An 18,678-nucleotide genomic window follows, 5' to 3' on the forward strand; every position below is an offset into this window, starting at 1 on the left:
AAAACCAACCTCATATATTTTTTTATATCATTCCTTTACAGTTGGACTATTTTTCTTTTTGCAATGAGAAGCTATCAGTAGCTGAGCAAATATGTCTATGCTTTTATGGACTTCAAAATCTGTGAAGTCTCATTCCAGGTAAACATCTTCAACAGGGTTTTCCGCTGGTGAATATCAGCATAGCTTCACTGACTTCAACTGAGACACCCCAATTTACATCAGCTGAGAATATGGCCCCTTATCTCCTGGACACTGTACATAAGGAAATTCTTCATTATTTATACTTAAAGTAGTAGCAATTAGGTATTTGGATATTATTCCTGTAGCAGCTTTGACCACTAAAAGTGTCTGTCTTGGTAATATTCCAGAGACTTAACTCTTACTGCCTTTAACTAAAACAGATAACTCTGTTCGTCCAACTTTCAAAATTCACTTTACTATAGCCTTACCTTGTTTGTAACTCCCAGCATTCCCAGGAAGAAAGAGAACTGGAATCCCTGTCAATAACAGATTTTTGTTTTCTTCAGCGTAATTCCCTTCCCCATAGAGATAGAGCTCATAGGCTGGAAAAAGTCTGGATATTTTCTTAGGTAGTTTTATTTTCTGTGACAACAAATACATATGGTTAAATGTACAGTATCTGACTAAAATTAATGGATCTTTCGCAACTCCTAAGAATTCAAGATACTGGAATGCAAATGGACAGTAACTACAAAAGAAGCAATTTGCATCATTACAGACAAAAAAAAAAAAAAAAAAAAAAAAAAAAAAGAGGATTTAGCCTCAATAATGCTTATGCAAATTTACAAAGGGAAAAGACTGCTATGGAAATCATTTTTTTTCTTATAATCTATAAGTGAAGGAAATGCATAAAGGTTTTCTTTTTTCCTTTTTTTTTATTTGGGACCTATTCTTTATGGTGTAAGTCCTAAATTGATTAAAGTTACAATTAAATTTCTAAAAGTAGTACAGAGAAAAGGAGTATTAGCTGGAGACCACAGGTTTTTGTGACAAGGATTTCCACAAAACTGTTTTTCCTTTGAGATGTAGAAATCCGGGTGGATCTTTATTTTGTGTATCGATATTTCTTCCCTTTCACTTTGGTGTCGTTTTATAATTCTGAAAGATGCTAACTGCAGTTCACTCGGAGCTTGATTTAAAGCTTACTGAAGTCGATGGGAGTTTATTGACGTTAGTCAATAAATAATTTGGATTAGGATCTTATTATCCAGCTACTGTTGCCTGTTGTTGGCTTCAGCTTTTGAGATTGGTTATATGTAGCAAAAATAATAAATAAAACTACTGATTTTTTGTTTTATCTTAGTAACTTTTTGTAGGTTCTTACAGCAAAATCCATTTAAGTGGTGCATTTTGAACACTATCAAAATATAAAGATAAAGCAATATGTAATACGTAAGCTGCAATACATTGCTGTACACACAGTATGACTTTTTGCTTGCTAAAATATATGAACTTGCTCTTCTGAAACTAAAACAGCAAACAGAAACTAATGTATTTCACCCTTCCAGGCAATTGTTAGTCGAGACGGTGAGCTTCTGTATTACAGAAAATGCAATTTAGGAGATCATCTTTGACTCCTCCTGGGATTCTCCCTCCACATCTCTTCCTCCTTCACAACATTTAAAAAAATCCCTCCTTCCTTCTTCTCCCAATAGTCAAATCACTTGTCTTGATTATTGCAACATCTGCTTTTCTGGTCTTCTGTATATTAACGTTTCCTTCCTCCAGTCTGACCAAAGTAATGTTGCCAAAATCATCCTCCTTACCTGTCATTTTGACCACAACATCCCCTCTATAAGACTATGTCTACACTACAGCTTATGTCGGCTAATTTGTGTCACTCAGGAGTGTGAATAAATTGGTGTGAACAGCGCTAGTTGGCAGGAGAGCTTTTCCCACCGACACAACTTCTGCCGCTCATGGGGGCTGGAGTAGTTAAACTAACAGAAGAGCTCTTTCCTGTCGGCTTAGAGTTGCTACATTAGAGAGTTTACAGTGGTGCAGCTGCACCGCTGTAAACTCTCTAAGGTATGTCTTCACTACCAACGCTAAAGCGCTGCTGCCACCTTCTAGAGACTGGTAAATAACCTTCTGGCTGGATTTGGGGAGTTTGCAGTCACCTACCTTGATGATAAGGCCATATTCTCAAATTCATGGGCAGAACACCCGGAACACCTCCAAGCTATCTTCCAGCGCATAAGGGAGGCAGGATTAACCATTAAGGCCAAAAAATGTCAAACAGGCCTAAACAGGATAACGTACCTTGAACACCAGGTGGGTCAAGGAACTATCAATCCTCTACAGGCTAAAGTAAATGCTATCCAAAATTGGTTTGTCCCCAAGTCAAAGAAGCAGGTCCAATCCTTCTTGGGTTTGGCCGGGTATTACAGACAATTTGTACCACACAACAGCCAAATTGCCACCCAACTGAATGACATAACCAGGAAAAAACAGCCAAATGCAGTTCAGTGGACTGAGAAGTGTAAGAAAGCCTTTAACTGGCTTAAGGCAGCCCTTACGTCTGACCCTGTAATAAGAGTCCTGGACTTCGACCAACCTTTCATCGTAACCACAGATGTGTCCGAACATAGAATAGAAGCAGTTTTAATGCAGGAAGGACCAGATCAACAATTCCATCCTGTTGTGTTTCTCAGCAAAAAACCTTCTAAGAGGGAAAGCCACTGGTCTGTCTCAGAAAAAGAATGTTATGCCATTGTGTATGTTCTGGAGAAGCTACGCCCATACCAGGCGGCGTATCCACCATGCTGCTCTGAAGTGGCTTTACACAGTCAAAAAGACTAAGAAAAACTTCTTCGGTGAGCCAACGCCATCTGTGATTTGGGGAGCATGTGATAAATGAAGGGGGGGGAGCTCCCTTATGGACACCCAGTCAGCCAGTAGCTATAAAATCCCTTTTAGTAGCTTTTTTCTAATTGCTCTATCTGTAAAGCGTTAAAAAATCTTGCTGCTATGCATAGGTAAAAGGAAGTGAGTGGGCACCTGACCAAAAGAGCCAATGGGAAGGCTAGAACTTTTTAAAATTGAAATAAAGACTCCCCTTCTGTCTGTCTGTTGTTCTCCGGGGAAAGGTTAACAGGGCTGTAAGAAGTTTCAGGCCAGGTATGAAAAAATCATCAGAATTATACCTAGAAATTACTTATTTACAACCCCAGATATGTATGTAGATCAGGAAATGTCTAGGAAGACATGATTAGGTTTATCCCTTTTATTTCTTTATGGCTTGTAGACTTCTTTGTGCTAACCCCAGGTGCTTTTGTTTTGCTTGTAACCTTTAAACTGGACCTCAAGAAATTTTTGATGCTTAATTATTGTAGTTGCTTTTTTTAAATCTAGCAATAGCCTAAGTTCCCAGATATATTTTCTTCCTTTTGTTTTTTAATAAAATGTACCTTTTTAAAGAACAGAATTGGATTTGTGTGTCCTAAGATTTGTGCACATGTTGTTTAATTAGCTGGTGACAACAGCGGATTTCCTTTGTTCTTCTCTCTCAGCTCTTCCCCAGAGGGGTGGGTAGGTGGGTGGGGGTGTGCGTGTGTGTGTAAGGGCTTGAGGGTACCCCACAGGAAGAAATTTCCAAGTGTGCCTTCCTGGATTCTCAAAGGGGTTTTGCACTTGGCTGGTGGCAGCATCTACCTATCCAAGGTCAGAGAAAAGGTGTAACCTTGGAAGTTTAAAATAAGCCTGGAGTGGCCAGTATTAATTTTTTTAGAATCCTTGCGGGTCCCCATCTTCTGCACTCGAAGTGCCAGAGTGGGAAATCAACTTTGACAACCTGTGAGAAGTGAGTAAGGGGAAAGGAGAGAAAAAAACAAGTTAACATAACCAGAAAGTTACATATGAGACTTACTGAATAACTGAAAAAAACGACTGTTGCATTGTCCTTCAACATCCTTCCTTCCTGCTTTTTTGGTCCACTTCTGACACCCCTTCTAACCCGTAACTCATATTAATCAAAAACAAATGAAATAGCCCCACCCCGAACTAAGTTTAGACTCCAAACAGGGAGAAACAGACTTCCTGAAGCGTACTAGGGATTTTGCTATTGATTTTAGTAAAAGGCACTCAGATACTATAATGACTGGTAGCAGTATAAAACTCTAAATAGATAGTTTTAGGACAGAAATGGGCAAACTACGGCCCACGGACCACATCTGGCCTATGGGACCCTCCTGCCTGGCCCCTGAGGCTCGCCCCCAGCCCCTCCCTTGCTGTTCCTCCTCCCCGCAGCCTCACCGCGCTATGCTGCCGGTGTAGTGTATTAAACTGCTCCACATAGGAATGTGCTACTGGTAACAGTCACGGAGAGCAATTTACTACACTACACCAATACTCTGGGCGGGTGGGCAATGTTCTGGGTGGCGCGGCTCTAGTGCCGACAGCCATCGGTGCTCTGTGCTGCGTGGTAAGGGGGCAGGGAGCAGGAGGGGCTGGATAGAGGGCAGGGGAGTTTGACATGGTTGTTTGGGGCGCAGGGGTGTGGATGGGGTCGGGGCGGTCAGAGGGCGGGGAATGGGGGGGGTTAACCAGGGCAGGGGTTCCGGGGGGGCAGTCAAGAAGGAGGTAGGATTGGATGGGCCGGTGGGGGCTAGAGTCCTAGGGGCGCTCAGGGGACACGGAGAGGGGGAGCGGAGGGGGGTAGATGGGGCAGGGGTCCTGGGGAAGGCCGTCAGGGAACAGAGGGGGTTGAATGGGGCAGGAGTCCCAGGGAGGGCATCAGGGGACGAGAAAAAAGGGGGGGGGGTGGATAAGGGGGCATGGGCACAGCCTCCCCTAACCAGCCCTCCATACAATTTCCGAAACCCAATGTGGCCCTCAGGCCAAAAAGTTTGCCAGCCGGTTTTAGGACCTTCACATTTTGTCTTGTTAAATTTAGGTTGCAAGTGCCTAGGCTAGGTACCATGTCCTTATTTGTTTTTTGTGAGGTGTATTGCATATTTTTGGGTGTTTGAAAATAAGAACGCCAATTAATAGTGAATTTCCCTTTTGTGATGTGGATACTTGCCACTTAAAGTCAGGCTAGGTAGCTCTGACATGTACCAAATTCTTGTGTAATAACTTTCCGTCACTGCCAGCCTTAGCTACATTTTGACAGGCACTTTAAAGATAAACAGCAGATGGATTTTTTTCTGTGCATGTACAGCGCCTGAGAGCTACAGTAATATAAACAATAAATAATACAATACAATACCTAAGCCATCCAGTCTACCTCATTTTCTTTCCCCAAACTTCCCCCTCTCCTCCACAAAACAACAAAAGCCAGATACTTGGAGACATAACAATCCATGATGTTGTTCCTCTAGCTATGACTTCAGGCATATTGCTAGGGAAGTGTGGTGAAGCTTGTACTGTCACTGCTTGTTCTACCACTGTACTGTAGATTGACACTTCAGTCTGCACCTTTCACCACCACAGAACTTGCTTACAGATAATGAGAATTTAAGTGCTGACAATCAATGAACAGAACAGTCATGCTGGTGGGTGTTAATTTTAGACAACTTCCAGTCCTATAATCAAAAGAGAGATTTTGCCAATTACTTGTAAATTGGTAGTACTATGTAGATTGAAGCTGAAGTTTTAGCTACCGGTAATTCTGAATACTATATTTATAAAGATCCTAATCACTTACATGATTTTGCTTAATGAAGTGATCACTTAAGCAAGTTAGCCCACGTATTTACATTAAGTAAGCTTTCTTTTTTGCTTTCCTTTTCTAAAGTGATAGTCCCCAAGTTAGTGGATCCTAAAATTTACTTGCTGCTTTGTTACCTGTTTAGAACATGCGATGCAATATTTTGTTTAAAGAAAAGTGCTTTAGTGCTTTTCTCCTCCACAAATAATGCCCCCAGTTTTCAACTCAGACCCACCCAACAAATAACTGACCACTTGCTGGAAAAGTGATTTTCACTACAGTATATACAGGATGCTTAAATATCAGTTTATTACAGTGATTTTTTTCCAACAGTTATTTGTGTTGGGAAACATTTCATTAAAAAAATTAGAAGCACTCCATCATTATACACACTGCAACCACTGACAAGTCATTCAGCAGATCAACAACAGGATTTAGGCTAGTCCCTGCCTAAGATCTAAGTTCATGTAGGATGTGGATAGAAAAAACATCCTTTAAGTACAAGACATAAACTATATCTACACCAGCACTTTTATAATATAACTTATGTTGCTCAGAGATGTGAAAAAACACCCTCCTGAGCAACAAATTACACCAACAGAAGTGCCGATGTGGAGAGCACTATGTTGGCGGGAGACATTCTCCCACCAACATAGCTACCACCTCTCGTTGGGGGTGGTTTAATTATGTTGACAGAAGAGCTCTCTCCCATTGGCATAGAGCAGCTACACAGGAGAACTTACAGCAGCGCAGCTCCATTGATACAGCTGCGCTGCTGTAAGCACTCTAGTGTAGAGATGGCCATAGTTGTTTTGAAGAGGGAATATTTTTACGGAAACACAATACTAGTACAGAACGTGTGCACATACACATCAGCTTTCTCCTCCACAGCATGGCTTCTCCTGTTACTAGATTCTGCAATTAAGTCATAATCCTGTGCTTGAAAAATGTTTGTCATCCTAAAGGATAATTTGCAAAGAAAATTCAAAGGAAAACAGCTATCTTCGTTTGATTCAGGACAAAGTGGTCCTTATAAAACTCCAGAAATCTCTCTCTCTTTCTTTCACTAATAAAACTAAGAAAAACAGTTGGAAGATTTTTTTTTGTTCAGATGCTTCTCATGTCCTACACCATATGAAAGTGTCACTTTAGAGACTTCTTCTTGTATCCTTGCTACAAACTAGAGGTTTTTCCAGAAGCATACACAAAAGATGGCTTTTTCTTTCACTGCAGCGAGGTCGTCCTTCGTATAGATTTCCCCAAAGAGTCGGCAAATGTGTAAGTGCTGCATGGTCTGCATCTCACCGCACCCCCATATATTCATGTCATTAAAGTAATCCCATTTGATATTAGTCTTTGATCTTCCAGTTTGTGTGCTCAGGCATCGCCACATTGATCAGTTTGTATTGGGCTCTCTGGGAAAGTCCTCTTGGGGTTCCAGATCTATTTCAGCGCATCCGGCTGCACGTAGTCTTTCATTCCATAACCTCAGTCATGCCTTGCCAACTGTCATATCCAAAAGCACAACACTGGTTATAAAACTCTTTCATAATATGAGTTTGTGAATCCAATTATTATTATTATTCCTGTGTGGATTATTCCTGTGTGATCATATAATGAACGCCTTGAGTTTCATCTGCCATGATCTTTCCCTTTGACTTGTTACCTTCCTCCTGATATCACAAAAGCAATTGCAGCCAGTAAGTACAGGCTATCCTTTGGTGTTGGCTTTAAAGCTCCTGTTATTCCATGATAACTGTCGTTTAGCCTGGACGGATTGTTCCAACACTGGACACGCATACTGTATGGAGTAGCACAAGGTGATAGCAGTGGTTTGGAAAGTAACTGGATTGGCGCCCCACTTTGAGATGACCAACTTTCAGAGGATGTTGTTACAGGTGCTAACTTTCCCTGCTTTGAAGGAAATTGTCCGGTCCAATGTCACTCCCAGGTAGACGGGGTTCAGATGATTAGCAAATGGGATTCTGTCCCAGGTGATATTTAGTTTCCACTTGGTTTCTTGGTGTAGATGAAAGGCCATCATCTGTGTCTTGGTCAGGTTGGCATGAAGCTGGTTCTTATTGTAATAGATTCAGAGATAGCTCAATGCACATCAATCTATTCTTGACAGTGGCAAAGTCCTTCTCCTGGGATGTGATGCATAGATTATCGACATATATATCTAATAATTACTAATGGAAAATATTTCTCTCTGAAGTTGAGTACTTTACTCTTTTAAATACTATTTGTTATTTCATATTTATATAGAAACTGGAAATGCATTAGATATGAATAGGATAATAGTATAAGAAATCTATCATAAGCTTTTCAGAAACATTGTGAGATCATTTCTGGCCCCAAATTTTTGTTTTGTAAAACCTTCAAGGTTCATCTGCCACTCACAAATAGAGAGGTGGAATTTCACTTGTCTGAAAATTTTGTCCTTAGCATTGCTACAAGTAGCAACTAACCTGCTTATAACTGAAAGTTTGCAGAAAAAGCACTCTTTTGCGTTTGTTTACTTTGTGCACTTGAGACAGCAGCCTGTGCAGCATCACTTTCACAAATGCCCCCCGGAAAAGTCAGTTTTTCCCTTCCTAAAGAGCGATTATATAAAGGTATACTACTAGCAGCTGCAATTTAAAGTGGATTTGTTTCAAATTGCATGACACACCATTCAGATGGCGTTCTATTCAAAACTAGAATTACAAGGAGTCAGTTGATTTCAGAAAAGCAGCCCTCTAACAGTCATGCAACTGCTTTCTTGAGGTTAGTTTTTCAGTGAACGCAGTGCGGGGTGTGAACGCCAAGCACTGCCGAACCACAAGCCAGGCTAAGCTGGCCCCACAGGACGCTAACACCTTAGAGGCACCCCCAGGTTACTGGTCTGGCTGCCGGGCGTGCAGCCAGGGAGGACTCAGTGGCCTGTGGGAGACAGGACTAGGGTAACCAAATGTACCGATTTTATAGGGACAGTCCCAATTTTTGGGTCTTTTTCTTATATAGGCTCCTATTACCCACCCGCCGTCCCGATTTTTCACACTTGCTGTCTGGTCACCCTAGACAGGACGGTCAGGCCAGAGGAGCTCATGGCCCCTCAGCTAATGAAACCCAGGCAGGACGTTTGGACGAAGCAGAGCAGCCAGGTGCTGACAAACGCCCTGGGCGGGGACCGGAGAAGCCGGTTTGGGAGTGACACGCCAAAGGCAGGTCTGGCCCCTGTTACACGCAGTGAGCAGGGCGGGCGGGTGCCCACGGAGGAGCCGCCGGCCCCGCGGCCAGGGAGCCCCGCACTCACCAGGTACTCGGGGTACTCGTACATGTAGGTCATGCTGCACCGGTTCTCCTCGTAGAGGAACAGCACGTCCCGCACCCCCAGCAGCGCCAGCGCCGCCACCGCCCCGTAGAACAGCGCGGCCGCCACCCCGGGACTCCTGCCCATCGCCCCCGCCGAGCGAGCCCTCGTCGCCCGCCCGCGCCACCAGCTCCTCACGCCGCTCACCGAGGGGAGGGGGCAGCGCTAGTCTCCTGAGCAGGCGGAGGACCGGGGGCGTGGCCGGCGCATAAAACTAGGAAGGGGTCCGCCATGATGGAAAGGTCAGAGCCTGGAGGAACCTGTCAGCCATGTTGGGGAGGTCAGGACCTGGGGGGGGGGGCCGTCGGCCATGTTGGGAAGGTCGGGCTCGGAGTTAAAAAAGGGCGAGTCCATTACGTTCGGAAACGTCCGTCGGCAACACGCGTCTGCCATGTTAGGTAGGTCACCGTGCAGGAAAGAGGGACCTGGCCTACCGGCCGTGATGGCGTGGAAAAGCGGAACGACAGCGGGCAGCTCAGAAGAACCGCAGGGAGCCTGGGAGCTGGTGTCTCTTCCCTGGGCCCGTTGAGCTGCTCTGGCACTGCATCACGCTGCTTCCTTTGCATGGGGCCTGGGCAGCCCCGCCGAGCCGCTAGGGTTTGCCCCTCTTCCCACTCAACTGCCTGGCCCCAGCCCCGTCGTTCTGCTTCCGGCTCCGCTCCGCTCCCCCCAGCCTCGCTGCTGAGGGGGGGGCCGGTAGAGGTGCCAGGTGGCCAGTTTTCGACCGGAAGGGCTGGTCGAAAAGGGAGGCTGGTGGTTCCGGTCAGCACTGCCCACCGGTCCGTTAAAGGTCCTGTGGGCGGTGCTGGGGCACGAAGGCAGGCTAGTCCCTAGCTGTCCTGGCACCGCGCTGCGCCCCGGAAGCGGCCAGCAGGTCCAGCTCCTAGGCAGGAGGACCACAGGGCTCCGAGCACCAGCTCCGCCCTCCCATTGGCCGGGAAGCGTAGCCAAGGGGAGGTGCAGGGTAGTGCCTGCGGGTAAGAAGCCTGCCGTTCCTCCGCCTAGGAACCAGACCTGCTGGCCGCTTCTGGGGCCCAGCCCAGAGCCAGGACGGGCACGAAGCCTACCTTAGCGCCACTGAGCAGGAGCCACCAGAGGTAACCCCGTGCCCCAACTCCCTGGCGCAGCCCTGATCCCCCCCCCTCCCAAACCCCAACCCCTCATCCCTGGCTCCACCCCACAGACTGCACCCTCAGAGGGAGCCCTCATGCCCCTGAACCCTAACCCCCTGCCTCAACCCACAGGCCCCTCCCACACTCTGAACCCCTCTGCCCTGCCCCCCAGCCTGGATCCTGCACTCACAGCTTCAACCCTAACCCCTACCCCAGCCGCGAGCCCCTTCTGCACCCTGAACCTCTCATTTCTGGCCCTATCCCAGAGCCCCCACTCCCAGTTAGAGACCTCACCCCCCCCCAATCCCCTGCCCCTGGGAAAGTGAGTGAGGGTGGGGGAGAGGGAGCTATTGAAGGAGGGGGAATGTATTGAGCAGGGGGCAGGGCCTCAGGAAGGGGCAGGGGAACGGTGTTTGGTTTTGTGGGATTAGAAAGTTGGCAACCTTAGGGCCCATGGGGTTCAACAGCAATGTAGACTCCTAGGACTCATGGGGGGGGGGGGAGAACAGTGAACAGAACCACCTGCCACTTGGGCAAGGGGCCCAAATGTCCCAGAAGAAAAAAAAACAACGAAGAAACTCTGCTAGTAGGCACTGGCTGGTTTTCCAAGCCATTCTGTAAGAGACACAAGGCAGGTGGCCAAGGACTGTTTAGGATCTTGAAGGTAACTGTGATAAAATGAGTAGCTTGTATTTCTGAGGGTGCATTTGGATTTGAGGAAGACATCAGATCTTTAAAAAACATAAGTGACCGAACAGAAATACTTGAGTTTTTTCCAAAATACAATGGGGCATTTTACTTGAAAAGTGCTCAAAACTCTGTGAAGGAAAAAACACAAAACCAAAGCTTCCTCCTTGGTAGAGATGTCATATCAACGTATAATACAAAAGATAACTTAAGCAGAAGATCCACAAAGATATATTTTCCTTACCTGGTGTTTATTTTTCACGGACTTCTCTATCAATCCAGACTCTTGGGTCATAGTTTCTCCCAGCAAACAGGTGGAGACAGAACGCTGACACTTGGCCTTTTCCAGAGCGGCTGACCTGTTACATTCTTAAAAATAAAAAAACCTACCACGAGGAGGCATAGTGGCATTTTCTCTCAGGCTCCCAACCACTCTGCAGGTTCAGGAGGTGCCACAAAGCAGATTCTCAGGACTGCTGTTCTGCATTTTTCTTATCTAAGGGTTTAGGTGCCAAGGGAAAAGGCATAAAGCTGCTGCTGTGGAGGAGGGCTCTTGGGGTTTGTGTGTAGTCATTCAGCTGCGCAGCTCTGGCACTAAATGAAGAATTTTGGGAGGAGTTTGTTACAAGGATTCCTATGTTTACAAGACTTCCTTAGGGAAGACTCCTCCCTAGTCACCTCTTCCAAGTCTGAACTGCCCCTGGATGCCAGGGAGAATGATCTGACTGAAATGAAGTCTGGCCCTCCGCCTAACCTGGACTTGGCTCTGGTTCCCTTATACGGCCAGTTATAATGGATGTCTCTAAAGGGTGGCTCTCCTGTTGCATGTGAGACTAGCCCCCACAGGTTGTCAAGTGCTTCATGTACTGCTAGGGGAGCTTTGGGTCTTTGAGGCATGTTCTTTCTTCTCTCCTACAACAGGGTCTTCTTAGGACAACAGTCTCTATCTTACACCCAGAATCAGACAACAGCTCAAGACTGAGAGATACCCAAGACCCTTCTATGTGAGGATGTGACATCCTCAGGTTGGGAGGAACTATAACCCCAAGCATCTGCCATGGTATAAATTATTTACAAACTCCAAAAGAATTGAGTGTGGTCTCAGGAAATAAGAGGAACTACAGTAAAACCATGATAGTGCTTTGCTATCGGGCAATAATCTAAGTTACTTAAAAATTGAAGTCTGCACCTTTGTGACAAAATAAAACATTTCAGGGGACATGTGGAAGTGGAAGGAATATGTGGACTTCATATCAGACTACAAGGATCTTGGAAAAACGTAATGCACTTTACTGTGTGCTGTGGCTTTTTTGTTACAGATACTGACATAGGCATAGTAGTACAGTGATCTGCCTTCTTCCCATTTTTCTCAACAGTAGCTACAGTATTTTAATATCTTCAAGTGGGTAGAATTCTAGTTATGCATGCTGCAGGTTACTACAGGTTGAGCTAGAATTTAACCAGGTATCTCTCTTCCCCCATGAATACCTAGTTATGCAGCTCATTTTTATGGATATTAACCTTTTTGCTACAAAGAGGGAAGTATAGGTTTATAATACTAAAATAGGTAATTGTATTCTTGACTTTATTTTAGTATTGGCTAGTCTCTAAGGATACAGCGATACAGTTTTAGAGAAATAGTCTGAATTTTTTTTGCGGCTACTTAATTTTGAAAAAAAAAAAAAAAATTCAAGGTGACATCCAAATACATATCCGAACAAAATTACTTATACAATAGTTCTGCTACTTTATATAAAGTATAACCCATGTTAATACTATCATAATCCATTTCTTGAACTAATTGAGATAGTCAATGTGTAAGAGAAAATTTAGAAATATAAAATGAAGTATAGACAGTTCAACCTACATTATCCATCTTTTTTCTGTAATACTGCTTAAAACATTTTTCTAGTGTAATTTCACAAAGTTTCTGGTAAATACACAATAGTTTTAAACAAAATATATTACTCAGTTTTGCAACAATATTTGTACCATTTTTATTTGTAAAAATAACCATCTGAATGCATTTCAATAGTAGCTTACAGTCAGGGTACTTCATTACATTAATACAGCATTCAGTAGTTGAAAAAGATACTAAGCTGTGCTTGAACAGATTCAGATTGGATTCCAAGTCATTCACTGGAATAAGTATTTTTTTTCCTCATTTTGTACAGTCATGACATTTACTGAAGTCATTAAACTCCAATTTACATAAGAAAACATTACAGACGAAACCCTACCAAAACCATCAAACAATATTTTATATTGTTTATGACAAATATGTTATCCAAAATATAACACTGGCACCAGATTTGTATCACCATCGTTTGTAAAGATATATTGCACATGCTAAAGCATAAAATAAGATGAAACTACAAAACATAAGGTTATTGGCTTTTAATATGTAGATCACTGCATAAGAAACGCATAGAATTACATTTTATGCACACTCTCAGATTGTCACTATTTAAAACGTCCTGCCCTATAAACACTGACCTAAGGTTTACTTTTTGTGTAATAAGAAAGCCTTTTCAGCACTGCAAAAATTATACATAATTTCCTATAGAAATTTAGCAGATTAATTTTCATTTCAATGCAGGTAGAACATACAAAAAGAAAAAAACTACTTCATACTTTCCAAAAAAGGCTTGAAATGAAAATTTACTGGTATTATATTGCTTTGATAACACTCAAATGAAACAAACAAAAGATAAGTTTCACAAAACACTTCCAGAATACACAAATATAAAAAGGCACTCTAAAGTTTCTTACATGACAAAAAAATCAAAGTCGTTAATTCATCCTAACGGATAGATAATCAAGTTTCTCAACATTACAAAGGATAATAATCCATTTTATGTATTTGTTCTAATTTAATAATAAATCTGGCAGCTGTTTACTGCATAAAAAAGTACCAAACATACTATGGTGCCCTTTTAGTAATGATGAACTGAATTCCCATAGCTATTTCAATGTAGAATCACGTCAGATTTTAGGCAATTTGAAGATTGTAACTTTTGGTATTTATGATAGAGACTTGGGAACTATTCCTGAAATGAAGTCCGCCTACAACTGTGGAATATAAAATAAAACCCTGATCCTTCGCACAGAATCATAGGGACAGACCAGTGCATTCACACAGAGCCCCATGTTGTGTACAGGCGCAGAGGTAGCCCATATAACAACATTATAACTCGCAGCATCAGGGCTGAAGTGCCTCATCCTGTAACATTTATGCACATAAGAAACTTTACTCCTGTGAATAGTTCCATTAACTCAGTGGAACTGACTATTACAAGAATAAAGTTATGTTTAAATGTTTGCAAGAGCAAGTTCTAAATCACAAATTTATTTCTATAAGTGTGTACAAATTATTATACTAATAAAAATATAAGGGTGGGAGTTTCAAAAGTGTTCAACATTTTACCCAACTCTGTTCCTATTGACATCAATAAAAGCAGAATTAAACCAAAGCTGAGCACTTTTGAAAATCTAACCTTTATTGTACTTTTTTTCTCCTAAAAGTACCATGCTCAAAACATGGACTTTCCCAGTGCCCTTAAGAGGGTAACTAACAAAGCATATGTGGTATCTTTCCTATGATTCCTGTAATATAGCATACTTGAAATCACCAATACAACTGGATGGCCAGTTTGTAGTCAATGAGAAAATTTAGATTTGGTTCCTTTGTCTTTGTTTTAAAGTAGACACAATACCAGATATAAACTTTAGCTATCTGTAGATTGTACTCAATCCAAAATCCATTGAATTCAATAGGAAACTTATTCTGCTAAATTCAATGGGTTTTGGATTGGAACCACAGAATGATCAAAGAAATTCAATAATCATCTAGAGTTCTATAATGTTACATATAATGGGTCATCATAAAGTCAGCATTTATTGACAAATACCGCACAGATACCACAATTACTTCCTACTAAAATACTGGTAGCTTAGCTATCACTGTGTGGTAGTTAATAGGAAATGCTGTCTTTTTTTAATGACCACTGTGACTATTACCTCTGCATTTCTATGGTAATTGTGACCCTTTTCTCCTTCTAATGAAAAAAACCCATAGGAAATTAAATTTTAAGTGTTCGTTCTATTTAGAAACAACAAAAAGCAAAATGTGGGATTTCCATTCACTTCTAAACAGACACCACAGAACCCACCACTCTTTCCATATTGGTCTCTCCCCTTATTTTCAGTGCTTTAAGTAAAGTAGTTATTTATTGCTCTTTAGCAATTAAAAAAAATCAAAATAGTCATACAGTACTAATGTAAGAGGGGAAAGCCCATGGTTCAGATGCTTGGGATTTCCACTGCAGAAAAACATAGAAAAAGAGAAATGTGAATCCTTAAAGGGAGTGTCCCTTGAGATTTTTTTTTTAACTTTAAGATTTGAAATTTTCTATTTCATAATATTCATAGAGACATAACAGTCATTTAATTTTAGCAGGGCAAAATACAGGTAATGTATTATATATACTACTAAATACCCATATATGCATTAAAAGTCTCACTAAAAATTACATACTTAAAATGTTTTTTTTTTCTCCTCATGAAGAATGGGAACCTGTCAACAAATTTTAGCAAATGTTGACACTGATTATATAGAATACTGTCAGAATTGTCAATTAAAAAAACAAAACAAAACTATTTTTTCCTTTGCCCTGCCTAAAGTGTTTACTGAGGAGACACCTCCCATCCTTCCAGCGTAGACTTAAGCCTGTTAACAGCCTGAGTGGGAATCATAGGTAGTTTCTACACATATCTTTACTCCAAGCCACATTACATCTCTGTCCTCCCTATGCCACATAGCTTAGCTTTGTTATGATGCCCCCTCTTTCCCTGCTAGGAAGTTGTGAGTTTTTCCTATGCTCTAATCTGTCGAGTGGTGCAATGCACAAATTCACTCTCCACCCCTTACAAACAGAGGCTGGTTGTTTCATCTTCACATTACATCCAACCATATGAGTAAGGACCTGAGGTTAGTTTTGAACCCATGTGGCCACACACTCCCACCCTCCTCCCCACTCAGGCCAACATTCTTGGCTTATATTCACGTTTCATTTTGTGTTATGCCAAATAAGATTCACAAAAAAGGAGAACAAGCCATAGTTATTTTTCCTGGGCATTGATTTCATTTCAAATAAATATAAACACATTTACATTAAAAGTATATGAACATTCTCTCTAGTCTGGAAAAAAATAAACTGTGGTCAACACATCATCAGTTAAAAACGCCAAGCTGTCAGCTAGAAATTTGTGTCATAAAATGCAAAATACACTCCAGATTATTCATTACTCAAAAAGTTTACATTTTTATTGTTTAGAAAAACTACTTCATTCTGTCACTTGCATTCTGAAAAAAATTAAAATCTTCCATTTAAATACTGAAGCATTTTGGTCCTCGTGGTGTACAGCTGGTTAGTTCATGGTAGTTTATTTGTTTATTTTTTAAAGGCTCAGTCTTCCTTTTGTGCATCTGTTCCAGATGAGGAACGGGGTCCATTTGACCTAGAAGCTTTGGCAGAAGGAGTAGATATATTCACAATGTTGATGTTGCTTAAGCAAGCTGGTATCAATCGGCTGTTCTAGTACATCATGATTCCCTTTCCATAATATGCTTTCAGATTTACTGGCGATTGTTTGGTATGTCCACTTTTGATGTAATGCTTTCACTTGCTCTGTATTTACCTTTGCTCTATTCATTTTAACCCAAATATTGGCAAAAGTATTTTAAACCCTGATAATGTTCCTGGTAAAAACAAGCTATATAAGTTTAGAAAAGAAAATGAAAAATATCAGTTTAAATTGGCAACAAAATTTAGAAGCATCACAATCAACAACTTATTTTTTTTTCTGATATCAGATTTGTAGTTAATTGCTCAGGTAACAGAAGCTCCTAATGACCCTAGTTCTGTAGTGCAAATAAAACATACACGTTTGCGCTGAATTGAAAAAGCAAATCAAGGGCTGACTCGTGCTGACTTCACACAAGTAATTCCACTGATTTAAGTGGTGAAATATTGGTATGAGAGAGACAAGCAGGATTTGGCCTTACATTTTTATAACAGTATTCTAATTGTGTGCTGTACTTAAGATCTTTAAAAAGTGCCTTCTGTATATTTAAGTGCTTAATACATGCAGAGTGTAAAATGTTTTTTTTTCCCTTAGAGAAGGTAATACAGGCAGTACTTTAAAAAGATGCACAACTTTACCTTTGGTTTGTGTAACAAACTATTATCTACCCAACAGAACCTGTGTTAACTAGGAAATAGACAACAATGAGGAGAGGGTTGGGGTTCTTTCTTGGAATCTAAGAAAGCCACATTGGAAAGACATCTGTGTAGCAACTATACAGCTAGGACATATGAATATTTTATACAACAATAGTTCCCTGTTCATTTGTGCTGTCAAAAAGAAAAAGGCATTTTCTCTTTTTCTAATTAAAAAAAGAGGTAGAAACTTTCACAGGAGCACTTGGGGCCTAAAGAAAACACAGTGAAACTTGAAGCTACAGAACATAAATGTGAATTCATTCAAACGAACATCCCTAACTTCTATATTAAAGACTAGATTATTTTTAATTTTACTAATCCTTTCAATGCCTAATTCTGGAAGTTTCAGTCAATAATAATACTTTAAAAATATAATGTGGAATTCAAGCTTTTTTTTAAAAAACAAAACAAAACAACCCCAAATGCAATTAAGAAAAAGCTTTGAATACCAAAGTCAAAATGTTTCAGAATCGGAATCATTTTCATTGTACCCATCCTCTGTTCCTATGTTATTACTCAAGGGTTTACTGTAAGAGTTAATACTGCCCATATCGGAGCCATCGCAGAGATGTGTCCTGCTTAAATTGTCTTTTTTAAAACAAACGAAGTTGAAAGGCATCATTGAACTGGAAGGAGAAAAAGGCATCATGGTAGCCAAAATGAGTGCCAGGCAGTCAGCCACGTCTTTGTTAGGAGCGCAAGCCAGGGCTGGCGTATGACCTGGGCACAAATGCAGACAAGGCAATGGTTAGTACTGGGGGTACTGAGAAAGGAAATGAGCATTCCTCAAATACATCTCTAGATGACTTAATAATAATGAGATGTATGTTTAGTTACAATCATGCCAGGCAAGAGAACGTGTTACTTATTTTAAATTAGGCATGCTGGGAAAATACACAATTTATGGAGTGTTTAGCTAATGACCACAAAAAGCACTATTTTAAAAGTCAGGCAGCATACAGCCTTCACAAAATGAATAAAAACATTTGGTAAACACATTTCCACAACACAGACAATATGATTGCAAAACGACAACATAAATAAGCATATGGCACTATGAACCGAAGTTGATTTCCACTTCAGTTCATATGAACAAATCACATTCTGAGAACAATGACCTTCAGTTGAAGATAAATGTACATTAGATAAAAATATTGGTTCTGCATTAATGAATTTTTAAAAGATTTTATACTATTGAGTATTTTAGAAAGTAATTTATCTAGGAATCAAGTTATCAGAGAAAGGGACTAGAACCTCCTCCCCCCTGATACATGATATTTACAGTAAGTATGACTGTATAGATTATTATCCAAAATTCATCTTCCTGTTAAGAGAAGAATGTTTTTATTCAGGAAGCATGCAATATATTTTTAAAAATTAAGTAAATGTAATAAGGGCTTGGTGAAATGAAGAACTGGGAAACCACTAATGGCAGCCAATCACCCAATTTTCATTGCAGAGTTAACTTGGGCTCCTATTTGGATGTTTGTACCCCAGCTCCCATCTACACACAAAAAGCTTTAAAAGAATGGGTTTTGCTTACAAGTGGGTTTTGCTTACAAGTGGGTT

At 41.3% G+C, this 18,678-nt stretch overlaps 2 protein-coding genes and 1 long non-coding RNA gene across 18 annotated transcripts in view; 1 reads left to right on the forward strand and 2 right to left on the reverse strand.

Moving 5' to 3' along the window:
* Positions 1-9,113, reverse strand: part of PGAP1 (post-GPI attachment to proteins inositol deacylase 1) — an 80,736-nt gene extending 71,623 nt beyond the window's left edge. For all 4 annotated transcript variants that reach the window (XM_038422520.2, XM_043505516.1, XM_043505518.1 and 1 more), the window contains exons 1-2: positions 8,970-9,113; positions 450-603 (exon numbers count right to left, since the gene is read on the reverse strand). In XM_038422520.2, coding sequence (XP_038278448.1) covers positions 450-603; positions 8,970-9,113 — 298 coding nt within the window. The remainder of the gene's footprint in view (positions 1-449; positions 604-8,969) is intronic.
* A 215-nt stretch (positions 9,114-9,328) lies between these two features.
* On the forward strand, positions 9,329-13,356 carry LOC122458168. Its single transcript, XR_006278070.1, has 2 exons — positions 9,329-9,424; positions 11,747-13,356. It is a non-coding gene; the product is annotated as an uncharacterized LOC122458168 (long non-coding RNA).
* Positions 12,798-18,678, reverse strand: part of ANKRD44 (ankyrin repeat domain 44) — a 206,770-nt gene continuing 200,889 nt past the window's right edge. For 7 of the 13 annotated variants that reach the window (XM_038422511.2, XM_038422508.2, XM_038422512.2 and 4 more), the window contains one exon: positions 12,798-17,829. In XM_038422511.2, coding sequence (XP_038278439.1) covers positions 17,564-17,829 — 266 coding nt within the window. In that variant the 3' untranslated portion in view covers positions 12,798-17,563. The remainder of the gene's footprint in view (positions 17,830-18,678) is intronic. The other 6 variants (XM_043505515.1, XM_038422515.2, XM_038422518.2 and 3 more) reach the window with 1 other exon arrangement.

The sequence above is a fragment of the Dermochelys coriacea genome, chromosome 11 (assembly GCF_009764565.3).
Source record: "Dermochelys coriacea isolate rDerCor1 chromosome 11, rDerCor1.pri.v4, whole genome shotgun sequence".
NCBI classification, from domain to species: Eukaryota; Metazoa; Chordata; order Testudines; family Dermochelyidae; genus Dermochelys; species Dermochelys coriacea.